The 27,047-nt window shown below is 41.3% G+C and overlaps 1 protein-coding gene, 1 non-coding gene and 1 pseudogene across 2 annotated transcripts in view; 1 reads left to right on the forward strand and 2 right to left on the reverse strand.

Annotated features, from left to right (window-relative positions):
- The first annotated feature begins 7,944 nt into the window (after nucleotides 1-7,944).
- Acadl (acyl-CoA dehydrogenase long chain) overlaps nucleotides 7,945-27,047 on the forward strand; it is a 37,758-nt gene continuing 18,655 nt past the window's right edge. The window contains exons 1-5 of the mRNA XM_032901264.1: nucleotides 7,945-8,110; nucleotides 13,290-13,445; nucleotides 16,446-16,583; nucleotides 17,926-18,090; nucleotides 26,065-26,131. Of these exons, the coding sequence (XP_032757155.1) occupies nucleotides 8,034-8,110; nucleotides 13,290-13,445; nucleotides 16,446-16,583; nucleotides 17,926-18,090; nucleotides 26,065-26,131 (603 nt within the window). The 5' untranslated portion in view covers nucleotides 7,945-8,033. The remainder of the gene's footprint in view (nucleotides 8,111-13,289; nucleotides 13,446-16,445; nucleotides 16,584-17,925; nucleotides 18,091-26,064; nucleotides 26,132-27,047) is intronic.
- LOC116899799 lies at nucleotides 14,573-14,635 on the reverse strand. Its single transcript, XR_004387801.1, has one exon. It is a non-coding gene; the product is annotated as a U7 small nuclear RNA (small nuclear RNA).
- Nucleotides 22,638-23,576, reverse strand: LOC116899467 (annotated as a pseudogene).

The raw sequence follows: 27,047 nt of genomic DNA on the forward strand, positions 1-27,047 counted from the left end.
TTCAGGGAGTGTTAGTCTACTAACCATTCAGACGTATACAGGTCAGAACACTGAGTATAGTACCTGTCTAACCAACCTGTATTTAATGCGGCCTCAGAACATCCAGGTGAGCTGCAGCAGTTTCCGTACTTTGGGAAGATTCCAGCTGAGCTGTATTCTCTTTACTCCTCCCTTGCTTCTCTTTTAATCAGATACCTCTGCACTTTAGCCCATTTATTGGCTCCATATTTCTGAGATTTCCTGCTCTCTTAATGTGTGACCTGTTAGACAGTGAGGCTGTCTTATTTATTTTCATAACTAGCTAAGTGACTTCCATAGATTCCAAGCACTGGGTTAACCCCTGCATTATGGCCTAGACATTATAATGTCCCTTGAGGAATGAATGTTCTGACATTGTCAACGGTTGTTTGTACCAGATCAGAACATCAAGCCAGAAATAGGACTTGGTTTTAGACTGTAGACAAATGAAATTCTCTTGTCCTTTAGCCTATTTTAACATCAACTTTAAAAATCCCTTGTGTCGTTTATGAACTCGGGGTTAAATGGTAGTGAGGCCAGGAGTTCCCTAAATAGTGTTGCTAAAGGAGGCTTTGGCATTAGCTAACAAGTTTTTTCTCCAGTGAACAAGAACATGAACCGGAACAAGAGCAAGAGCAGGAAATGAAGGAGAGTTTGGTATCCCATGCTCTCCTCCTTGGGGCCTAGAAACAATTCAAGGGACGACCCAACCTGTCCAGTGAAAAATAGAGGACCAGGAGGATCAGCTGCTGCAAACACTTCCCGAATGAGTGAGAGGAAGGGTAAGGTTTTGTTTCCCTGGCAACCTGGGCAGACCATGCCCTCCTCTTAGATTTAGGTGAGGAGACAGAGTCACGACATTACTGTGTACTGGTCTCCTACCATGCCCGGAATGAATGCTGTACATATTTTGTCTTGTTTTAGCTTCACAACAAGGCTATGAGGTGGATGCTATTAATATCCCCATGTTACAAATAAGGAAACAGAGACACAGAGAGATTAAGAAACTGAAGAGGAGATTTTTCAGCTGCAGTCTAGAATGTTCTCTCCTATGCATTTTCTATGCCAAAAACCAAAGCGAACAAAGAGTGACTCGGGGTCACCACGGCTCAGCTCGTTTTCTTTATGCCATCAGTTTTCTGTTTTCATCTCACTCTTGAAAGATATAATGTTCTCTTTCTCATTAAAAAATAGTAATTATCTTATATGCATGTATGTCTGTGCACCACTTGTGTGTTTAGTGCCCATGGAACACCTCAGATTCCATCAAACTGGAGTTACAGAAGGTGTTAGCCACTATGTGGATGCCATAAATTGAACCCCAATCCTCTGGAAGAGCAGTCAGTGCTCTTAATCACTGAGCCATCTCTCCAGCCCCTGTTACTCCTACTTTCATAGCTATTCAACCGCACCCTTTGAAAACACATATTTTATACAAGGTTAAACGTTTGTGGGTAGAAGAAATTCAATATTTATGGAATGAAAGAATGAACGAATGAATTATTTTTGCCCTCCTCAGACATAAGCATTCTTCACTTCCTATCGCACCAAATGTAAACTACTTGGTTTGATATTTAGTACACATAAAAATGCCAGTCATTGACTGCCAATGACCATAGCACGTCTGTGAGCCTGACCCTTTGCAAGCACGGATCCACTGGATCTCCAAACTGAGAACTTCTTGCCCAGAGATTGTCTCCCTCTTGGCCTGGATTTCTTACTTTCCAACATAAACTTTCCAGTTAGACAGGTTCCTTTACTCATTTTTTCCCTTCTTCCTTCTGGCGAGCTTTCCTGATTTCATTACACTCTCCAGATCTCATCTTTTTCCTCATCTTTTAATGCTCATGTTTAGGCATGTTCATTGACGTAAGGCTCTGGCTGACATTGATGTTTTATTACTAAAAGCATGCCCTTCCTTGGGCATGGTGACAAATGTCAGTAGCCCTATTTACTCAGATACTAAGGCAGGGGGATTGCTTAAATGTGCAGAAGTTTGTGACAGTCCTCTGGCCAATACAAACAAGCCCTGTTTCATGCCCTCTAAAAAGGCATGCCTATAGAACTCTCAAGCAATGTGTGCCATATTCCTACAAGGGAAATATAAATGGCTCTACAGGGTTTGTGAAATCCTGGTTGTTGTTCAACCTTTTATATAATTTGAATACAGATGATTCTACACTTAGGAGCTGGTTTGCTACTTATATGTGTAAGGCCTAAGTCCGACTCCCAGGAATGAGTACACACACACACACACACACACACACACACACAGTACTTGCACTTATTTGTTTTTATTTTATAAGAGAAAACAGTAACTTCATGATAAAGAAACCAGACGAACAGGATCTTAAAGCAATGCGGCTCAGGTTGGCCTTAGCCTGAACATAATAACAGAACAAGGACACACATCATTTGCATTAATTCTGCCACTAGGAAACTTGAAAAAAAGAAGACAAAACAAACAAACAAACAGCACCCCCAACTAGATCAAATTACTCCTAGAAAAGGAAGGACAAAGAAAGTCAAAAGTAAAAATGAAACTAAAAAACTAAACAAAGAAAGAAAGAACAGACAAAGGCAAAATCAAACTGCTCCAATTGGCTGGCGGTGACTTGATAAGGAAACTGTCCTGAAGCTAGGACCTGTGGCTCTTGGTAAGAGTGCCTGCCAAGTGCACACAAGACCCACAGGTCCACTCCCAGCACCCGGAGACAAACAACAAGCCTGCATGGGGTCTGTGTCAAAGCCCGGTGTAATGAAACGATATTATTGGAGATTGGCTGAAATTGGAAAAAAGACTGTAAATGTTTAAAAAATTTTACCAAAGGGCTGGAGAGATGGCCCAGCGGTTAAGAGCATTGGCTGCTCTTCCAGAGGTCCTGAGTTCAATTCTGAGCATCTACATTGTGCTCACAACCATCTGAAATGGGATCCCATGCCCTCTTCTGGTGTGTTTGAAGAGAGTGATAGTGTACTCATATGTAAAGTAAATAAATAAATCTTTTAAAACCGCAACAGCCAAAAGAATTTTACCTAAGCTAGGTATGGGGCACACACCTTTTGTCTCAGTGCTTGAAAGGCAGAGGCAAGCAGTTCTGTATGAGTTCAAGGTCAGCCTGGTATATACAGTGAGTTCCAGGTTAGCCAGAACCACACAAAGTAAGATTGTGTCTCAACAAACACACCAGAATTTTACCTTAATGTTAAGTGTCTATACTTTATATCTCTACAACGAGTAATATGGTAATTCCTTACTCTTGGAAAATAAGAGGAGGGAGAAGGGGGCATGATATATACAATTATTTTTCAAATGCTTCAGAGAAACCGCTATATAATGTGGCAAATTGGTCAAAATGTTAATATTTGAGCATCCGAGGAAAAGGTAAGTGAGAGATAGTTTATATATTATTAGCTTTTGTCCATGTGTGTAATTTAGATGCAAATAATTGATGTTGGGCTTATTTAATTTTGAAAAATAAAAAGTAATAAGAGTTTATCTAAGATAAAACTGCAAAAATAGCAAAGTTAGAAGCTGACAGTGATATGGGTAGCTTGCCTTAAGGTAGTGGGTTATGTTTCTAAATCAGTTAGTATTATCACATGGAAAAGGGCTCATCTGTCATTCAAATGTTGTGGAAATGTGTTGTTGTAAAAATATAAAAATAAAAAAACGTATTGGCGTCTTTTATCTCGCTTGGTCCAGCACCGCAGTGCCCCAAGATATCTGCTAGATATCTTGGCAGAAACACATTCCAACTCCTCGGCGGCCCAGTGTCTCCTGCCGCCGCACACTTTCCTACACTCAAACCGTCACATAAAAGAACACACAACACAATACTCTTTGACCAATTGGTAAGATATAATTGCCCACCTAAACATACTGAAAGACCCCCCCTTAAAAGGAAAATTGTACGAGCTTAAGGTCCACAACTATAAAAGTAAAAAGTAAGTTTTAAGATCCACAGACTCAGAGCTGAAACAGGCCCGGGCAAGCCCAGGCACGCCCAGGCCCTGTGGGGCCTGCCCCGCCGTTAAAACTGACAGACGACAAAGATAAGGAAGAAGGAATGCAGAACCAGCCCGAGGTATCGGAACTGACTCATAGGCCATCTGGCAGGAAGGGATAAGCCCCTGGCCCCTGACATTCCGGACGCCCCAGCCTGCAGGTACTCTTTTGCTGTGTTTTAACCTCATTTGAATATGTTTGAAATAGCCAATTGGGTGTAACCATGCATCCGCGCCTCATTTGAATCCACCAATCAAGTCCCTGTAACCATGCATCTGCTTCTGTATGCCTGCTTCTGCTCCCCAGAACCCTATAAAAACCCGTCCCTGGTTCTGCTGGGCGTGCCAGTCCTCCCGAGCTGACTGAGACGCCCGCAGGTACCGGTGTATCTGGACAATAAACCCTCTTGCTGATTGCATCCAGTGGTCTCGGCCTGGTCATTGGGCTTGGGGATCTCCTTCCCGAGGGAAGATTCTCTCTGAGGGTCTTTCAATACAAAGCCCAGTACCATCCATCCCTTAGGAACATTAATAACAACCTGTAAATGTACAGCGTGGAATCTTAACGTCAGCCTCCACCATCCAGGCTTCTCCCCCCTCTCTCTCCTCTTCTCGGTCCAGTCTCCTCCTCTTCCTTCAAACTTCTCTCCCACCCATTCTTCCTTCTCCTCCAATGACAGGCCTCCTTCTATCCTGTACCTGCCCCTCACTGTATTTTACAAATTCAATGGGGAGGTTTTGGTGGAGTCACCAGATTTCTGAGTACTGTGACTAGGCAGCTGTCCTTGGGGCACTGGAATTAGCATCAAAATACAGATTACTCCAGGGCAAACCACAACAAAAATGCAAGAAAAATAATCACTGATTTTTTCATCTATTTATGCAAATGGTATTATAATAAAAAGATCTCTGTATAAGTTGATAAATACTTGTGAAATCTGAAGGTTTTCCTAAGGACTTTGTAGTAATTCTTAGCCTCTAACAGAAATGTTATTTGGCCCTGCTAACAGACTAGAAAGATGGGGAGCAGCCTAATTAGATTTGAAGAGTATCTTTAAGGCTCAAAAAAATCCCAGATAAATTCTTGTGGTGGTTTTGAAAGACCCCCGGAGTGGGGAGACCCTCACTCATGTCTCAGGATGACGCAACCACCCAAGAACTCACACAAGACCATCCTTGCTGTAATCACATGAGGTTTATCAATAGGAACCAGTGCACTGGGGTCAAGACTCATATCCCACACAGGGGCAGAGGAGTTCGACCCCGAAAGTCTGGGAGAAAGGGTATTTAAAGGAAGAAGCCACAACCCAAGGGGGCAGGGATGGCGTCAATGGAAAATCACGAGAAGCTTCCTGTCTCTCAAGATTGCTTAACTTTATGGTCCGCTAGTTCCTAGAAGCTTCCTGCTTCTCAAGGTTGTTCTCTAGGATTTTAGTCTAACTTTATGGTCAGCTAGTTTCTGGAAGAAGCTTTCTGTTATCTTTACTAGGTCTGGAATCGCATATCTAAGGACCTTATCTTAAGTCCTTTTATCTAGTTCCTAGGAGAGCAGGCTCAAGAAATGTGACCTTACTTACTTACTTACTTACAGGTAGAGGGCAGGGTCTGGAATTTGAGGTATTTAGGGCTTCTTAGGGGTGAGGTTGCATTTTTAAACTTCTGACTTTTTGGCTATATTTTTTATTCTTTCAGTCTGAACACACTTGTCCCACAGAGTGGCACAATTTGGAGGTGTGGCCCTGTTGAAGTAAGTGTGTCACTGTAGGCCTGGGCTTTGAGACCCTTGTCTTAGCTGTCTGGAGGTCAGTCTTCTCCTAACTGCCTTTGGATGCAAATGTAGAACTCTCAGCTCCTCCAGCACCATGCCTGCCTGGATGATAATGGACTGAACCTCGGATCCTATAAGCCAGCCCCAATTAAATAGTTCTTTTGGAAGTGTTGCTTTGGTCATGGTGCCTATTCGCAGCAATAAAACCCTAACTAAGACAACCCTCCATGGTTCTATCTCAAAAACACCTTAACTCGACACTATTAGCTTTAATTCACCGAATAGGGAGAGAGGCATGATGTGTGAGTGTTTGGTTGTAAAAGACCATTATGAGCATCTCTCAGAAAGGTAGACGAGGATGCATGCCGAGGTAGAGAATAAAAACAGCTAGCATTTGGGAGTTAAAGTGCTATTTCATTAGACACAGCAATCTTAGGGAAGCGTGGGTGGGGGCCGGGGTAGGAATTAGTGGTTTACACACTTTGGGGCCTAAAAACCTGAGGGGGCTGGGGAGAGTGTCCTTATGGTTAAAGTGCCTGCTGTGCAAGCATGAACGCCTGAGTTTAACACCCTTCTCCCAGGTATTGGCTGGATTCTCCTGAGTGAGTTTGTAACATAGCCCTAGGGGAAGCAGAGAGACAAGTTCATCACTGCCAGACAGGCTAGACAAATCTATAAACTCCGTGTTCAGTAATAAACCTGGAGGGTAACTGATGAAAGCATCTGATAGGAACTTCTGGACTCCACATGAGTGCTCGACACAGACACATACAAACTCTCTCTCTCTCTCTCTCTCTCTCTCTCTCTCTCTCTCTCCCCCTAAGGAAATATAATCTAAAATATTAAAAAAAAAAAAAAAGCTTAATGTTTTCCAGATTGTTGGTGCTGTGTTGGCTGTCAGTAGTGGATTGCTAGCACAAAAATGTCTTTCACTTTCACTATTTCGTTATTTCAGATTCGGTGACTGTTGTTCTTGACTTAGACAGGCCCCTTTACCTCCTTAGAAATCTAATGTGCACATTCTTTGGAGTTCAAAACCTTTCAGGCATTCCCCATTACAAACTGTCAAATTCATAAACTCAAACACCACATATTTCGTTGAACCAAAACAAAACAAAACAACAACAACAAAGAAAGCAGCCATATGAGAGTTCAAGTACTATTGAGAATTGAACCAATTGTTATTTCGGTATCAATTCCTTCCTTCCTTCCTTCTTTCCTTCCTTCTTCCTTCCTTTTTTCAGAGAGTAGCTACAAACTTTTGCAAGAAAAGGGAAAAAAAAAAACGTCCTGAGAGACACAGCCAGGATTCGGCAAATACATAGGCGAATGCCAGCAGCAAACCACTGAACTGAGAACGGGATCCCCGTTGAAGGAATCTTAGAAAGGACTGAAAGAGCTTGAAGGGGCCCAAGACACCATATGAACAACAATGCCAACCAACCAGAGCTTCCAGTAACTAAGCCACTACCCAAAGACTATACATGGACTGACCCTGGACTCTGACCTCATAGGTAGCAATGAATAGCCTAGTAAGAGCACCAGTGGAAGGGTAATCCCTTGGCCCTGCCAAGACTGAACCCCCAGTGAACGTGATTGTTGGGGGGAGGTCGGCAATGGGGGGAGGGTTGGGAGGGGAACACCCATATAGAAGGGGAGGGTGAGGGGATAGGGGGATGTTGGCCTGGAAACTGGGGATGGAAATAACAATTGAAAGGTAAATAATACCCAAGTTAATAAAGATGGAGGAAAAACAAAGAATTGTAACTATGAATATTGGGGGCTAAACTTGTAAAATAGGTATAAAACAGTGACATAGTTTTTAAAAGCAACGGTCTTATCTGTACTATTTAAAAGACAATAAATATTGTCATTACAAAAAACAAAACAAAACCGCGCAATCCTTTACAGTGAGTACAGTTATCTATAGGAAGTGAGCTTTCCAAAGTTAGAAAATGACTTTCATGCATCTTTCAGTGCGGGACGTTGGGGCGCGTTGCGCTGCTCCAAGGCGACTCTCGGTTGGGGGAATCCTTGCTCGGCTCCGTAGCGGAGCGGGGAGGGCGCATGGGGCAGGCAGAGCCCGACGCAGACCGCGCCCGAGCTGGCGGCACCGCCCTGCAGGCCCGCAGTTGGCTGTCCCCGAGGCCCGCCCCACTGTCCCGCCGCCCGCCGCTCGGCCATCCGCCTGCACGGACAAGGGAGCCCGCCAGTCCCGTCCGCCTCCGTCCGTCCCGCCATGGCTGCGCGCCTGCTCCTCCGCTCCCTTCGTGTCCTGAGCGCCCGCTCGGCGACACTCCCGCCGCCCTCCGCCCGGTGAGTGCGGGTCCAGCCTGGGGTATGGGCAGCCAGAGTGGCAGGGCTCTGGGGATGGGGCGTGACGCGCTACGGCCGAGCCGGAGCGACGCGGCCGGAAGAAGAGACCGAGCCCTCTCTCCGGAACCTGGGGCTTCTCGCTGTGGCATGGAGAACTCGGGGCGTCCCCACTATAGTCCGTCGCGCCCCCAAAGACAAGGCTCCCTCCGAATGCTTGCTCCGGACCCGGGCCCCCGCCCCGCGTCCTACAGTTTGTCCGGGGAACTGACTTTGAAAGAGCTGCCCAGCCGTAGCAGGGGCGATCATCCCCCTAGGCGCGCAGCCACCGAGTAGCTGCGACCTTTAGCCGAGTTGGAACAGAGACTGGGGACTGCCACCTGACAGTGAACTTGGGACTCGGTGTGCGTGGAGGCGGGGACCAGAAGACCAGAGCAACAACAGTCATCCGGACTCAGGCGTCCAGGCGAGGGCCCCATCTGATAAATTAGATGTAGATTTATTACCAAATCCTTAAACTAATTAAATGTAGAGGGATTAATGGGCAGCTCCCGAGAGCTTTAGAGACTATTAGAGGGTGTTTATGCTGAGATCAAAAGTTTTACCTGTCTAAAATCCATTCATTGGATAAAGCAGACTGGAAGTGTAAAGCTTCGGTAATTATGGTGACAGGACATTTAAATGAGCTAATTAGCACATTGTTGCGAATACAATAAAGTGCTGTGGTAGTGCTTATCCATCCGGGAGACTTGGGAAAGTTCCAAGGATAGGAATGCTTTTCTGTTCTGAGGAAGTGGTGGTCTGACTTTTGTATCTGGTCTTCCTCACGCTCTTAAAATTAGAGAACCCCAAAGGGGATCAATGAGTCAGGAGCCATCGTTTTATCATCACAGGTTTCTTAAACATTTATGAGCATAATGGCCAACTGTCCTGCTGAAACACAGTCTGAGTCAGCATTTATAGAGGCCTTAGGCTAAGCCCAAGAACCTATACTTACATCCAGCTGCCAGGGCCTGAGTGTGCTAATAGGTCATTTCATTTCCTTTCTGACTTTTTGTTTTGTTTTTTATGTAAATGAGGCTTTAAAGTGGTAACACAGGCCTGTAATCCCCCTCCACACACAGTGGATTTTTTTTATTTCTGTCCTATGAATGTTCCCTTTAGCACTTTTAACTAAGCAGGAAAGCGTTTATTTATGCATTTCTTTCTCTGTACTTAGAAATACTCCACTTTTTTCTTAGCATATTAACAGTGTAACATTTTAAGACCCAGACAGATTTACACACAAGTTCTCTATTTACAGTGATAAACAATTCCACGTGAATCTCAGAAGCCTGCTATCCTAACCTCAGCTTTGTTTGTACACGAAGCAATATAGGAATATCTGTATGGACAAACATGCACTTTAAAATGCTTACCTTGTAGCAATAAATTGGAAGCAGTCATTTCAGTTATTAGGGATAAAGTAAACTTTGTTGCCATCTGAGAAACCACCTGCAGGTCTTGTGCCCGGTTCTCCCAGACCTTAAAAGTTTAGTCAGCAGTTTGGTGCCTCTGGTGAGGTTAAGGAGGTGTGGCCTTGCTGTAGGAAGTAATCACTAGGATCGGCCTGTTGTCCTTTCCAGTTTGCTTTCTCTTCCTAGTGTTTGTGAGCTCCCTGCTTCCTGCCTCAGCCATGCCTTCCAGTGTGATGGCAGTCAGACCCTTATTCCTCTGTAACTGTAAGCCCAAACAAATCCTTTCTTCTATAGCTATGTATTTTATCACAGCAAAAGAAAATGACCTAATATAGCACCATATTTTCATCTTCCATTCATCTCTTTTCCTCAGTATATACTTCTGCCATCTTTATCAGAGATCAGGGACCTGGGGTTGTAAGCACTTATATTTGTGTCCCTTGTTCCGTTGTTGCGTGCGTTTGTGTGTATGTGTGTGTGTGTGTGTGTGTGTGTGTGTGTCCTGTTGTCATTACTATGCTGTGTCTGTTGTGTGTGTCCTGTTGTCATTACTGTGCTGTGTCTGTTGTGTGTGTCCTGTTGTCATTACTGTGCTGTGTCTGTTGTGTGTGTCCTGTTGTCATTACTGTGCTGTGTCTGTTGTGTGTGTCCTGTTGTCATTACTGTGCTGCGTCTGTTGTGTGTGTCCTGTTGTCATTACTATGCTGTGTCTGTTGTGTGTGTCCTGTTGTCATTACTGTGCTGCGTCTGTTGTGTGTGTCCTGTTGTCATTACTGTGCTGTGTCTGTTGTGTGTGTCCTGTTGTCATTACTGTGCTGTGTCTGTTGTGTGTGTCCTGTTGTCATTACTATGCTGTGTCTGTTGTGTGTGTCCTGTTGTCATTACTGTGCTGTGTCTGTTGTGTGTGTCCTGTTGTCATTACTGTGCTGCGTCTGTTGTGTGTGTCCTGTTGTCATTACTATGCTGTGTCTGTTGTGTGTGTCCTGTTGTCATTACTGTGCTGTGTCTGTTGTGTGTGTCCTGTTGTCATTACTATGCTGTGTCTGTTGTGTGTGTCCTGTTGTCATTACTGTGCTGTGTCTGTTGTGTGTGTCCTGTTGTCATTACTATGCTGTGTCTGTTGTGATGGCTGTCTGTAGTATAACTTAGAACCAGGTGAGGTAATACCTCCAGCACTATTCTTTGTTCTGGATTGCTTTAGCCATCCTTGGTGTTTTGTACCTCCACATACATTTTAACATTTTTTTTAATATCTTTGAAGAATAGCCCAGGAACTTTTGTTGGGGCTGCATTGCCTTTGACAGGCTGTCCATTTTCCTAATATTAATTCTTCTGGACTGTGAACACAGGAGGTCCTTCCATCTTCTAGTATGGTCCTTTATTTCATTCTTCAGCATCTTAACGTTTACATTGTTGAAGTCTTTATTTCCTTGGTTAAATTTATTCCTAGGGGAGAGAGAAGGAGGGGGGGAGGGAGGGACGGAGAGAGAGATAGAGAGAGAGAGTTTGTGTCTGTCTGTCTGTCTGTCTGTCTGTCTACTGTGACTTGGATTGCTTCCATGCTTTCTTTTTCAGTATGCTTGTTATTGGCATATAGGAAACTTCTGAATTTTATGCATATTTTGTATCCTGCTACTTTGGTGAAAGTGTTTATTAGTTCTAAGAGTGGTTTTGGTGGAGTCTTTTAGAGTCTCTTAAGTTTATATCATCTGCAAACAGAGATACTTAGACTTCTCTTCCTTTTCACATCATATTTTGTTTTCTTGTCTTATTGCTCTGGCTAAATTTTTAAGCAGTGCATTCAATAGGAGTAGAGTCACCCTGTCTTGTTCCCAAATCAATAGGAATGGTTTGAGTTTTCCTAGCATGATGCTGGCTGTAGGTTATGACAAACCTACAATATTATATTATGACAATATAGCCTTTGTCGTACTGAGATGTGATCTTTCCAACCCTAGCTTCTCCATGACCTTTATCATGACCTTGTATGACTAAGAAATAGAAAAAGAAGTACTAAAATAAAAACAGGGTCCATGCAAGGAAGAGAGAAACCTACGTTAGAACTCAACACAAAGCAGAAATAAGCTTTCTCCATATTTTAGTATGTTCTAAGTTTTTAGAGGCCCAGCATCTGAGCAGTGAAAACCAGGACTGACTTACTAGGCCTGCAGCAGCGATGGAGTTGAGGGCAGCCAGTGGACATCTTTGTCCATTGTGTCCTATGACAGAGATCTCATCCTGGCCTTAAACAGGAAGAGGTTTGTGTCTATCACAGTATGCAGATGCATTGGTCCTCAGGCCCATTTGATAGCTACAGACTCCCAGAACATCTCTTCTATTGGTGACTAGGTAGACATCATCCTGGCCAGGTTTGCTACTAAGTTGTTGTGACGGATCAAGCCTTAGACCTTCATCAGCACGGTGGCCGACCTCAGGTGAAAAATGGCTTGATCTCTGCTAAACAGAATTACTGATTGCTAACTCAGACTGGAAGATCTTTAAGTGATGGCACCTGCATCTCCATGGTACCAAGAACTGGGGTAGGTCTGTGAAGTTTAAGAAAAAAAAAAAAAAAAAAAAAAAGCACATACTCGGGTCATTCGTGTTCTGAGAATGCCAAAGCTTTACTGAGTTTCACAGAATAAATTCCCCACTCCACTGAGTGGAAAATTCCTAGAAGCATAGTTGAAAAACAGGCTTATGTCCTCAGGAACAAAACACGGGAATTGAATTAAGGATGTTACTGCCCAGGTGTACCGCCCAGTGTAACCCAGGCCAAACAGAAAGGTCCGGATGTTCCTTTGTTAGAAACAAAAGGCTTCCATATGCATCAGCAAGGTTCAGCGGGGAACAAACACTGCAGGGGTCCAGGAAGGTCCAACATTTAAGCCCTTCATTTGCTCTCTAGAGCTCTTTGGCCACCTACCCAGTGCTGATGGGTTTTATATTCAAGTCATGCTGAATGCCTGGACCTGAACCTAGTGTCAGGCATGAGAATCATTGTGAGCATCAGTGTGAAGGACAAGACTACCAGGGAGAATGGATTAACCCAGTTCCTAAAATCCCACATTTTTGCTTTCAAAAATTTCTTTAAAAAAAAAAGTTTTTATTCAGGATGAGTTTGAAGCTGTATGAAGGAATGTCCTTCTAAGGGGAACCGCAGTAGAAACAAAACAAAGCCCTGAATAAAGTTGAGGGGGATGATAAAAAGTCATTTTATGTTTCCTCAGGACAGGAAGAAGGAGAAGGAAGGCAGGCAAAGGGAAGTGTCAGCTGAAGGTCCTAAAGAATTCTATACGAATCCAGTCTTGTTGGGCATTTTGATTGACACTCCAATGTAGCAGTGATATTTATACAGTTCATGTCCTGTGCTACTGAAATTTGCAGTTGATTCTGAATATGATACTTTGGGAGAGTTCACATTGTTTTAGAAATTGTACATGACATGAAAATTTACTATTATTTTTCTATTATACAATTTGATTTTCAGTAACACTGTATTTCACCTCAACTCACGCCTGCGGTTAAATCTAGATATTATCCACCTTACAGATTTCCAAAAGGAGACAGTTGAATTATCACAAAGTGTTGTGGTGGGAGGGCTGGGGAGGGTTCTGAGACAGGGTCTGGGAAGCCTATCTCAGGGCTCCATGTTGTTTGCAGGCATTAATTTGTATATGAATAATAATGATTGATTTAATTTTCTTAATTTATGTCTCTTTAAGATGTTCTCATTCTGGAGCAGAAGCACGTCTAGAAACTCCTTCTGCTAAAAAATTAACTGATATTGGAATCAGAAGAATCTTTTCCTCAGAGCATGACATTTTCCGGGAGAGTGTAAGGAAGTTTTTTCAAGAAGAAGTGATTCCTTACCACGCAGAGTAAGTGCCCTCCCTGCCTGCTATTAACATAACAGACAGAAGGACTGAAACATCATGTACACAATACAAAAAGTGCCTCCTTCACCCATTCACTGTTCTTCTCTGTAATATCCTTGAGATTGTAGGTAGGATTTCTAGGTTTTGCAAGTATTTTACTATTGCTATTATTAATTTTATTTTATTCAGACATCGTATATCACTGCGTTCCTCAGACTGGTCTTGAATTCTTAGGCACAAGCATTTTCTCCTCAGTTGCCCAAGTATCTACAAGCTTGTGCCACTATAAGACTCGAAGTGAGTCTTCACTACCTGGCGACCCCCAAGTGAGACGTAAGAAGGGAGTTCGATGCAAATGCAAGAGGTTTATTTTCTGGTGTGTCAAGGTTGACCTTTAATCAGTCCCTCTTGGCGAGTGACTAGAAAGCAACCCCAAATGGCTATAACAAGCAGTTTTTATATATTTTAGGGGTACAAGTTATATCAGCAAGGTTACATACAGTTATTGGCTAAGCATATTGACCTTTGAATCTATTGGCTAGCAAGCATATAACATGCATTCGAACTCTAATCTGGGGCCAGAGGGTCAGGTTACCCTCATTACATTCTGCTGTTTTTCAAGAATGTCCCTGCTCCTCCCAAGAACTGTGGGTGGAGAATGGAACTTGACCTAGCCTTGACTCAAGGTGGAAGTCTAATCTTGACCTGAGGCAGTGGGTGTAAAACTGTTGAAAGCCCTTAGGGTCCTTGACAGGAACTCCATAACCTACCTACTTTCTACCAAGTTAAGCCTCTTAATAGCTCTTACACTTGAGTAAGAACTAGGGTCCTTCACCACCACATTCAACCTTTTAAAATGTGTCAGTTGAGATTTCATAAGTTTGCAGATTTTTCAAAGGAACCTAAGAAACAACACACACACACACACACACACACACACACACACACACACACACACACGTGCTCAGAAACAAAAGAAAGAAAAATTGCAGAGGACCAGTTTCAGCTTGAGAGAGGGTCCTGAAGAAGGGATGTTTGGGGAGCAGGGAAAAATGACTCAGTGATGGGTGCGAGCTGACAGCCCTGTGGTCTGATCAGGGTGACTCTCTAGACAGCTCTCTATCTAGCTCACGGGTTTTTCTACCAAACTCAGAAAACCTGCTAGAAAGATGCTTAAAGAGCTGTGTTAACTCTAGATAGCTCAGATCTTACAGACCAAAGCCCATCTTTTATTTGCGTATCAATGTAATCATTTACCCCTGGTTTCCTTTTGATTATCCCATGAATCAACATCTTCTGACCTTCATTCTTTGAAAAAGACAACAGGTACATTTTTTAACATAGCAAGTCCTATGCAGTTCCCTAGGCACAGAATCTAAATATTAAAGGCTATTTTCATGTGAGAAAGTTAGCTTTTTGTTTTCCTACTTCTTAACTTCCTAAGCTTCGCTGCTCCGGAACTTGCTGTGTAGACAGACCTTAAGAGATCTGCCTGCCTTTGTACACACAAACAATAAGCTTAGGTGAGTGGAATCCTACCCTGAGATCACTACTCCCTTACTTCCTGGTGCTCCTTTATTACTTGAACCATGAGCCTTGGTTTTTAACTATTCCTTTCCCTTTACTAACTCATTAGTGCAGTTGCCTCTGTTCTTTTAGGTCCATGAAGCCCTCTTACAATTCATATTGCATCCTTATATTTTGCATAGTTGAGAATTCCTATTTATATATTCTTGAATTCATGTTTTCAGAGTTCTTTCTGACAGCCTTAAGGGCAGTCCTGAAGGTCACAGAATGACTATTTTGTTAAGGAACATTAATTAGACACATTCTGCTTCCTGGACTTGTGCTGTTTCTAATTATTATGGAGTCATTAGCCTTGGCAGGGAGAGTATTCTGTGGAACATGAAAAATATGCACATTGTAATGCAAGCAAGCCTTAGGCATAATGCAACTGTCAGCACTTGTGGAGACTAACATCCCACTAGCTCTGTTCCACCCCTCTGTGGCCATGCAAGACCTAGCACAATAACCTATGGTTAAGTAGTAAATTTTTGGTCCACTTCAGTCTTTCTTTTTCCATGTTAAAAATGAATTAAAGTATGCAAATATTAAAAAGGTCAGCATAATGAAACTTGGTAGGTCATTGGCCACTTCTACATATTTTTACCATTAAGGTCATTTTTAAAATGTCTTACAGATTTATTTATTTTTACATATATGAATGTTTTGCTTAAAAGGATGTCTGTGTATCCTGTGCATTCTGAAACTGTAGTTAAGGATGGTTATGAACCATTGTGTGCATGCTAGGAATTGAGCCCAGGCCCTCAATTCCAAGTGCTCTTAACTACTGAGCCATCTCTTTAGTCCCCAGTATCTCTTGACTAATCCTTTTATTATTGAACAAAAAAATTGATTTGTATTAACATAGAATTTTGTTGTGTTTCAAAATTTATATTACATTATAGATTGATTTTATATATTATTTAAGAACAGCTTTTATGGATTTTATATTCTTTTGAGACAAAGTGTATATGCGACTGGCTGGCCTGGGACTTTCTGTGTAGACCAGGCTAGCCTCAAATTTACAAAGATCTCTCTGCCTCTGCTTCCCAGTGCTGGGATCAAGGGTGTGAGACACCATACCTAGTTTAAATATAGCATTTTAAGGAACTATGTGAAAAATCTTTGGAAATCCTATTAAGGAAATTTTCATGACTATGTGACACAACTAAATTTGTACCCTAGAGCATCACCTAACCATGATAACAGTGGATATAAATTATAGGTCTAGTCTGCAGAGCAGGAAGGGACAGAAGATGGCAAAGATAAGGAAGAAAAAAGAAGAAATAACACAAGAGTCAGATACACATGGAAAGGCCTGTGGCTAGTGCCGTCAGTTACCTTAAATTAAGGACATATTCCTGTACAAGTCTCTAGTTCCTAGTGGGGCCATTTACATAATTTTTGGGAAGTTTGTCTGACTACATTTGTTATCTGCAGATGGGAGAAAGCTGGAGAAGTGAGTAGAGAGCTCTGGGAAAAAGCTGGCAAGCAAGGCCTGCTTGGCATCAACATTGCAGAGAAACATGGCGGCATTGGTGGGGACTTGATGTCAACAGCGGTTACTTGGGAAGAGCAGTAAGTATGGAGACATTTAGAGTGGAGTCTTGTTTTGTGAGTTGTCCTTTCTGAAGTGATAATGAAAACACTTGCTAAAGTTCTTGGAAGACTGAAAATTCAGTGTAGAATATGGGGATGGCACCATGTGTGTACTAAGTTTGGGATGTGGGAAGATGATCCATGTTCTTAAAATCCATTTATGTTGTAGAAATAGATGCTGTTGACAGGCCAGGTGAATCCTAGCATGTAGGAGTCAGAAGCAGGAGGATTGCCAAGAGTTCAAGGCTAGCATAGGTTTACATAGTCAGTTCTAGGCCAGCCAGAGCTATATAACAAGAAGCTGACTTAAAAAGAAACAAAAAAAGAGTTAAAAAGATAACTTCATTCTTCATTTCCAGTGAGTTTATCCCTCCCTCCTTTTAAAGGTCACAGCAGATTGAAAAAATATTCCATTGAAGTACGCCAAAATTTATGTTAAAGAATATATAAATATTTCAGCTAAAATGCCGAAGATTATTTAGCAACAGTTCATCAGAAGGGAAATGCACTTAGATTTTATTTAATGAAAAAGCTCTTCCTCACTGTAAATTATGTTGAGCTGGAATTATTATTTTGCATATCTACAAAATTTGTGAAGATGACAAATCCTGGTCCCCAATAAGGGCAAGATGGTTGGGAAAGCAACACATTCATTCACATTTGTTGCAATAGGAAAAATGGATATTTCTGGGATTTCAGTGTATATGAAAGATGAATGAATGTGTTTCTGCATGGGTGTCATTCGGGGGGGGATTTAATGTAAGACAATAGCTTATTAAGAAAAAGGGAATATCATGGTTGATCATAATCCCCTAAATTGTGAAGCAATTTAGATGTAGTACAGAAGGAGGAGAATTCAGTTTTGCAACATAAATGATTTGGAATGTTTTACATCTACTTAATAACAGAATTTTTAAAAAATTGTAAGCAGTAGGACTTAATCAAAATGATGACCAGGAAAACAGTGGAGTCAAAGATTCACAGAATGACTGCATGTACGTTCAATTATCACCAAGGTGCTCTCCATAATAAGACAGTTGCTCTGTCAGGGTAAGACTGCAGGTGATCAGTATTTTAGCTCTCAGTTCGTGAGTTGAGTACCTGGCTAAGGCACCATTACTGTGTTTGAGCTCACAATGAAAGGTCATTAAAAACCTTTAATGGCATGGGGAGGGTCATGAGCTTAAGAGAAAATAGGCTATTACCACCTAGGACAGTGACCTTCAATAACTCTTCACTATGTTGGTAAAATTGAAAATTAAACTTAAAACAACCCAGTAGCTATTTCATGGTTTCATTTTCCTTCTGTTTTTGTTCTAAGAGCATACTCAAATTGCACAGGCCCTGGTTTCAGCCTCCATTCAGATATTGTCATGCCCTATATTGCAAATTACGGCACAAAAGAACAGATCGAGCAGTTTATCCCCCAGATGACGGCGGGCAAGTGTATTGGTGCCATAGCCATGACAGAGCCTGGGGCTGGAAGGTAAGTCCACAGTTAGCTGGTTCTCAATTCTTAGAAGCAGTGTCCTGATAGCAAACATTTGCTAGGTATTTTGCACAACTCACTATAAATGTGGGCTTTGTATTTGTGGATTTGCACAATCTTCAATTGAAAATATTTGGAAAAATAATTGCATCTGTACTGGAAGTGTATGCATCTTTCTTGTCATTATTTCCTAGAAAACATAGTATAGCAACTATTCTACATAGCATTTCCACTGGCCTGGATTTTGTCAATAATCTGAAAATTAAAATGTAAAGTATGTAGGAAAATTATGTAGGTTGTATGCAGTTGATATATAGGTTTTGGTATCTGGGATAGGGTCCTGGACAAATCCCCCCAGCCTCTGTGGGTTCTAGGTGACAGGTAAGCTTTGTAAGTAGTCCACAGTGTGAAACTCCAGTGAGAAAACAAGGTGTTTCTGTACACAAATAACGGCAAAGCATTTGGAACACATGCTGGGTTCAAGATATCCGCATACTGTAATGGAAACACAGTATGAGGTTAGTCTTTAGCATAATATATTGTCTTTTAAGTGGGCTGTGTTAAACATGCTTATCTGGAGCCTTGGACACGGGTGTTGGAGGCTGTATAAAAGGAAGAGAGTGTGTAAAAACAGACATTTTGAATGGAGAAGAATTTCAAAATGTTGAGAAACTAGGACACACGTATGAGAGGAAAAGAACAGAAAAGATGGGACAGTTTGTTTTGCCTTATATCAGAGATGGGTTGACCGCTACATTCTTAACTTGGATTTGGCCTCCACAGAGAGGTTGCCGTTGCTGGACCAGTGAGGCGACTCAACCTGAAGTAGTGGGTGTGAAGAGGGAAGGAGGAAGTGGGCTCAGCATGGTGTGCTCGATGTGTGTGGTGTGTGCACATGGTGTGTGTATGCGTGCACGCGTGCTCACACACGCACATACACATGATCACACACACACATGCCCACAATAACACACTCATGCACACACATTAAGACACACACACATAATATAGGTATCAGGGATTAGGACCTGGTATCTCTGGGGTGGTGGGGGATATTATTTAGCCTAGTATAGAAAGTATTTCTTTTTTTTTTATTCTTTTTTTTCGGAGCTGGGGACCGAACCCAAGGCCTTGCGCTTCCTAGGCAAGCGCTCTACCACTGAGCTAAATCCCCAACCCCTTAGAAAGTATTTCTTAAGGGCCATGGAGCAATGTGAATTAATTATATACTATGCTATTCAATGTAGAGTATTAATGAAAATTTGAAAGCAGTGCTCGGACTGCTGAGATGACTCAGTGCGTAAAGGTGCCTGCCACCGAGCCGGGAAACCCATTTGATCTCCCAGGACACATGTGTGGAAGAAAACTCCACGTAATTCCTGTATATTGGCCTCTGACCTACACACATGCTGTGGCATGTTTTCGTGCCTGTGCTCACGCAAACATACACTACACTACACTAAATAAAGCATGTAATTTAGAAAAAGCCCTTATATAAGTAAACGGTATCTTACAGAGCTGGGTGTGATGTATACCTTTAAACGAGAGGCAGGTGAATCTCTGAGTTCAAGGACAGCCTGGTGTAAAAGCAAGTTCCAGGACAGCCAGAGCTACATAATAGAGAGACCCAGTTTCAAAACCAAAACCAAAACAAACAAACAAAAAATTATCTTACAGAAACGACTAGATAATAAGATCAAAATCATGCATAGTTCTAATTTTATAAGAAATACATTATTCTTTTTTTTAAGATTTATTCATTTATTGTATATAAGTACACTGTAGCTGTCTTTAGATACACCAGAAGAGGGCATCGGATCTCTTTACAGATGGTTGTGAGCCACCATGTGGTTGCTGGGAATGGAACTCAGGACCTCTGGGAGAGCAGTCGGGTGCTCTTAACCGCTGAGCCATCTCTCCAGCCCCCAAGAAATACATTATTAATATGTATGCTTATATCCATCGAGAAACACTGGAAGAGTGTATTTTAAGAATACTGATTCAGAAGATAAATTGTTTTGAAAATGCTGTCTTTTTTTCCATCTGATGATTTTAGCTCCTTTGTCAAAGATCAAGTGACCATAGGTGTGTGGGTTTATTTCTGGGTCTTCAATTCTATTTCATTGACCTACCTGCCTGTCACTGTACCAATACCATGCAGTTTTAATACAGCTTGAGGTCAGGGATAGTGATTCCCCAGAAGTTCTTTTATTGTTGAGAATAGTTTTCGCTATCTTGGGTTTTTGGTTATTCCAAATGAATTTGCAAGTTGCTCTTTCTAACTCTATGAAGAATTGAGTGGGAATTTTGATGGGGATTGCATTGAATCTGTAGATTGCTTTCAGCAAGATGACCATTTTTACTATATTAATCCTGCCAATCCATGAGCATGGGAGATCTTTCCATCTTCTGAGACCTTCAATTTCTTTCTTTCTTCAGGGAATTGAAGTTCTTGTCATACAGATCTTTAACTTGCTTGACTTGAGTCACAAAGTATTTTATACTATTTGTGACTATTGTGAAGGATATTGTTTCCCTCATTTCTTTCTCAATTGAGTAGAAGAAGGCTACTGATTTGTTTGAGTTAATTTTATATCCAGCCACTTTACTGAAGTTGTTTATCAGGTTTAGGAGTTCTCTGGTAAATTTTTTGGGTCACTTAAGTATATGATCATAATCATCTGCAAATAGTAATATTTTGACTTCTTCCTTTCCAAATTATATCCCTTTGACCTTCTTCTGTTGTCTAATTGCTCTAGCTAGGACTTCGGGTACTATATTGAACAGGTAAGGAGAGAATGGGCAGCCTTGTCAAGTCCCTGATTTTAGTGGGATTGCTTCAAGTTTCTCGCTATTTAGTTTGATGTTGGCTACTTGTTGGCCGTATATTGCTTTTACTGTGTTTTGGTATGGCCCTTGAATTCCTGATATTTCCAAGATTTTTATCATGAAGGGGTGTTGAATTTTGTCAAATGCTTTCTCAGCATCTAATGAGATGATCATGTGGTTTTTTTCTTTTGAGTTTCTTTCTATAGTGAATTATATTGATGGATTTCCATATTCTGAACCATCCCTGCATCCCTGGGATGAAGCCGACTTGATCATGATGGATGCTTGTTTTGATGTGTTCTTGGATTAGGTTTGCAAAATTTTTATTGAGTATTTTTACATCGATATTCATAAGGGAAATTGGTCTGAAGTTCTCTTCCTTTGGTGGGTCTTTTTTGTGGTTTAGGTATAAGTGTAATTGTGGCTAGATGAATTGGGTAGTGTTCCTCCTGTTTCTATTTTGTAGAATAGTTCGAAGAGTATTGGTATTACGTCTTCTTTGAAGGTCTGATGGAATTCTGGACTTGGGCTTTTTATGTTTAGGAGACTTTTGATGACTGCTTCTATTTCTTAGGGGTTATGGAACCCCTAGATGGTTTATCTAGGGGTTTAGATGGTTTATCTGATCCTAAATTAACTTTGGTACCTGGTATCTGTCTAGAAAATTGTTCTTTTCATCCAAATGTTCCACTTTTGTTGAAAATAGGCTTCTGTCTGATAATTTTTTAAAATTTCCTCGGTTTCTGTTGTTTTGTCTCCCTTTTCATTTCTGATTTTGTTAATTTGGATACACTCTCTGTGCCCTCTGGTCAGTCTGGCTAAGGCTTTATCTATCATGTTGATTTTCTCAAAGAACCAGCTCTAGAGTTGTTGATTCTTCATATATTTGTTTTTGTTTCTACTTGGTTGATTTCAGCCCTGAGTTTGATTATTTCCTGCCTTCTCCTCCTCTTGGGTGAATTTGCTTCTTTTTGTTCTAGAGCTTTCAGGTGTGCTGTCAAGCTGCTAGTGTATGCTCTCTCCTGTTTCTTTTTGGAGGCACTCAGAGCTATGAGTTTTCCTCTTAGCACAGCTTTCATTGTGTCCCAAATGTTTGGGTATGTTGTGCCTACATTTTCATTAAATTCTAAAATGTCTTTAAATTCTTTCTTTATTTCTTCCCTGACAAAGTTATCATTGAGTAGATAGTTGTTCAGCTTCCATGTATATGTGGGTTTCCTGTTGTTTTTGCTGCTATTGAAGAGCAGCCTTAGTCTGTGGTGATCTGATATGATGCATGGGATTATTTCAGTTCTCTTGCATTTGTTGAGACCTATTTTATGACCAATTATATAGTCAGTTTTGGAGAAGGTACCATGACGTACTGGGAAGAAGATACATTATTTGTTTTAGGGTGAAATGTTTTATTCATATCTGTTAAGTCCATTTGGTTCATAACTTCTGTTAGTTTCACTGTGTCTCTGTTTAGTTTCTGTTTCCATGATCTGGCCCTTGATGAGAATGGGGTGTTGAAATTTCCTACTATTATTGTGTGAGTTACAATGTGTGCTTTGAGCTTTAGTAAAGTTTTTGTTTTTTTGTTTTTTTGTTTTTTAATGAATGTGGATGCCCTTACATTTGGGGCATAGATGTTCAGAATTTAGAGTTCATTTTGGTAGATTTTTTTTTCTTTGACAAATATGAAGTGTCCTTCCTTATCTTTTTTTTTTTTTTCTGCTTTGGTCAATGTTTATTGTCTTTATGAAAAAATCTTCATAGAAAATGGCTTTAGCTTTCAGCAGCCCGTTCCTGAGCTCTGAGGAAGCTGCCTTCTTTTGAGCAACCCTGTCTTTCTTCTGGGCAAGAGACATTTTGGGACGATTCCGCCTCTTCTTCTTCACTTCTCTCTTGGGCTTCTTCTCATAGACTGGATTCTCTCGGATAGCAGCGTGAGCTTTCTTATACATCTCCTCCATCATGACTGGAGTCGCGTTGCTCTTGATGTACTGAGAGAACTGTTTCTTATATGCATCTTCATCTTCCTCCACCAGGTAGCGCATGTAGTCTGCCACATTCTGACCCATGGTGTGCTTCCGGTGCACCTCTGCATTGAACTCCTTGCTTTCAGAGTCATAGCCAGGGAATCGTTTGGTACTATGAAGGGTAGACAAGTCTCCATCCACAGCTCCCTTCAGGGCGCCAAAAACTTTATTGCCAGTTGTAGTTCGGGCAAGACCCGTATCCAAATAGCAAGTGAAGTCACCAGGCTGACCGTCAATGCTTTCCACATTGTATTCATCTCCATTCACCTCCACTTGTCCATGCCAAACCTATTCAGAAGCCTGCGGGCCAGCAGCAGGCCAGTGCAATAGGCTGCAGCATAGTTTGTCAGACCAACTTTCACACCGTATTTTGAAAGTTCATGTGCATATGCTGCACAGACGATCATATCCCCTTCTATACGGGCATATGCAACCTGGCAGATGATGTCTCTGTTTGTTACACGAACTATCATCCTGTATTTCGGTGTGTTGTACTTATTTTCGTCCTGGATCACTAATCGTTTCCTGCGTAGTAGTCAGTTTTACCCTCTCGCCGCCTTCTAAATCTCACTTGGTATCTTTTAAAGTAGGCCTATTCTTGACAACTTTCACGAACTCCATCCTGTGGAACAGAGACCGGCAAACTCGGCTCCACGCAGACCTGCAGAGTCGGCCGCGCTGGGGGGAAAAGCTTCCTTATCTTTTTTGATAACTTTTGGTTGAAGGCAATTTTATTCCATATTAGAATGACTAGTCCTACTTGTTTCTTGGGACCATTTGCTTGGAAAATTTTTTCCATCCTTTTACTCTGAGGTAGTGTCTGTCTGTGTCTCTGAGGTGTGTTTCCTGTATGCAGCAAAATGCTGGGTCCTCTTTACATATCCAGTCTGTTAGTCTATGTCTTTTTATTGGGGAATTGAGTCCATTGATGTTAAGAGATATTAAAGAATAGTGATTTTTGCTTCCTGTTATTTTTGATGTTACAGGGGAATTAATGTTTGTGTTGCTATCTTCTTTTGACTTTGTTGCAAGATCACCTTCTTGCTTTGTCTAGGCTGTAGTTTCCATCCTCGTGTTGGAGTTTCCCATCTATTTTCCTTTGTAGGGCTGGATTGTGGAAAGATATTGTGTAAATTTGGTTTTGTCATAGAATATCTTGGTTTCTCCAATGATGTTAATTGAGAGTTTTCCTGGAGATAGTAGTCTGGGTTGGCATTTGTGTTCTCTTAAGGTCTGTATAACATTTGCCCAGGATCTTTTGGCTTTCATAGTCTCTGATGAGAAGTCTGGTGTAATTCTGAATAGGTCTGCCTTTATATGTTACTTGACCTTCTTCCCTTACTGCTTTTAATATTCTTTCTTTGCATTGTACATTTGGTGTTTTGACTATTATGCGACAGGAGGAATTTCTTTTCTGGTCCAATCTATTTGTAGTTCTGTAGGCTTCTTGTATGTTCATGGACATCTCTTTCTTTAGGTTAGGGATGTTTTCTTCTATAATTTTGTTGAAGATATTTACTGGCCCTTTAAATTGGGAGTCTTTGCTCTCTTCTATACCTATTATCCTTAGGTTTGATCTTCTCATTGTGTCCTGGATTTCCTGGATGTTTTGGGTTAGGAACTTTTTGCATTTTCATTTTTTTTTACTATTGTGTCAATATTTTCTATGGTATCTTCTGCACCTGAGTGTTTTGGTTTTTTTTTGTTTGTTTGTTTTTTTGTTTTTTTTATCTCTTGTATTCTGTTGGTGTCTTGTGACTTCTGATCTGTTTTCTAGGTTTTCTATCTCCAGGATTGTCTACCTTTGTGTTTTCTTTAATGTTTCTATTTCCATTTTTAGATTCTGAATGGTTTTGTTCAATTCCTTCATCTGTATAGTTGTGTTTTCCTGTAATTCTTTAAGGGATTTTTGTGTTTCCTCTTTAAGGGTTTCTACCTGTTTATCTGTGTTGTCCTTTATTTCTTTAAGGGAGTTATTTATATCCCTGTTAAAGTCCTCTATCATCATCATGAGATGTGATTTTACATCCAAATCTTGCTTTTCCAGTATGTTGGGTTATCCAGGACTTTCTGGGGTGGGAGGACTGGGTTCTGATGGTGCCAAGTAGCCTTGGTTTCTGTTGCTTAGGTTCTTGCGCTTGCCTCTTGCCATCTGATTATCCCTGGTGTTAGTTTTTCTTGCTTTCTCTGACTGGAGCTTGTCCATCCTGTGGGCCTGTGAACATGTGAACTTAGGAGTACAGCACTGCTGGGAACCAGCTCTGTCCGGGCAGGATTTAGGTATGGAGGGCTGTAGGACAGCCTTAGCTCCCATGTGTAGATGGAGACTGGAAGCTTATTACTTTTTAATATGTATTATATGTGTGTGGGTGGCCGTGTATGTATGAATTTAGGTTCCCACAGAGGTTAGAAAGAAGAAGGTATTCTGTCCCCTGATAGCTATTGTTACAGGTGATTTCGAGTTAATTATGGCAACCTTTGGGTCATTTGGAAGAACAGTAAGTGTTCTTCACCACTGAACTGTCTCTCCAGCCCCTTTTTATATTTTAAATAGAAATCTCTAGAAACATACACTTTTTTTAGAGTTGTTTTGTTAGGAAGGTGGCATTTGAAAAACATTTAACTTTTTAGATTTATGTGAATAACTGTTTTGCATACTCGTATGTATGTGTACCACGTTTATGACAGGTACCTATGGAGGTAAGAAGAACACATTGTGACTGGGCTTATAGATGGCTGTGAGACACCATATGTGTTCTGGGGAGCTGAACTTCTATCCTGTGTAAGAGCAGCAAGGGTTCTTAACTAATGAGCCATTTCTTCAGCCCCTGTTTTTAAAATCCTACATTTCTGGTAGTGTTGGGAATCAACATGAGTAACTGCATTTAAGTACATGGTGTTTCCTAATTATAGGAAGATAGGAAGCCTTGAAATATCATCACTGTCTAGTTGAGAGTTCTTAAATACAGTTGGACTTCCATGAAATTTAAAATATATTACATATATTTTAAGTGTAACTTTGTGAATATTTCTATATTACGGTTTTTAATACATGTACATAATAACTTTTGCATAATTTGATATTTTCTACTCACTGATCAACCTTTGTTTCCCATTATAGTGACTTACAAGGAGTAAGAACAAATGCCAAGAGGTCTGGGAGTGATTGGATTCTCAACGGAAGCAAGGTGTGTAGAAAAGCAGGCGTGGGTACCAGTGCCTCAGACTACATCAGCAGCTGTCTGTCTGGTGGTGTGATCAGTCCAGGAACTAACACAGGCTTGCTTTAGAGGTCTCAGGACAGTAAGCCATTTACAGATTTTATATGGCCGAATCTGTAGCTACCCTCCTTTGTTTCATGTTGCTTGGCCCTCCACAAATACTGCAAAGATGCTTTTAGCTTCAAAATGACTCTTGACAGACAAAAATGAAAAAAAGGTTTTTGTTGCTACAAAGTGGGACAAATGGTGAGCTTTACTCTGATGAAAGATTGGGTGAGGGTGGCCAAGTGCTTGTGAGCCTGAGGGCTGGAACTTAGGTTACACCAACCACAAAAGAAGGTATTGTTCCATGAACACCTTTAACCCCAGCACTGAAGGGCACAGAGATAAGAGGAGCAGTGGGACCTGCCGGCTACTGGCAGGTGAAAAATTCAAGGACAGACCCTACCTTAAAAGAACATGGTGGAGAGTGATAGAAGAGGGTATCTTACACATGTGTATAGAAAGAAATAAGTACATTTTATTTAAAAAGAAAAAGAATAAGAGGGAGCTGGAGAGATGGCTCAACAGTTAAGAATATTGGCAGTTCTTCTGGAGAACCTAGGTTCCATTGCTAGTACCCACATGGTGCCTTATAATTGGCTGTTAAGTCCACTTTCAGGGAATCTGGTGCCCTCTTGTGGCCCCCAATGGGTACTGCATGCATATCCACAGATACCTACAGGCAAAATGGATCATATGCACACAATAAACTGAAAAAAAGAAAGATTTGGGAAAAAAGTTCCAAACAAGTATCAGAAAGTTTCAAGAGGCCTTAAGTACTGAAAGTGTGGATGACAGGATTCAAGGACCCTCCAGTTCTTCTAAGAATCAGCTTACTGAT

This window comes from Rattus rattus, chromosome 4, assembly GCF_011064425.1.
Source record: "Rattus rattus isolate New Zealand chromosome 4, Rrattus_CSIRO_v1, whole genome shotgun sequence".
Classification (NCBI taxonomy): Eukaryota; Metazoa; Chordata; class Mammalia; order Rodentia; family Muridae; genus Rattus; species Rattus rattus.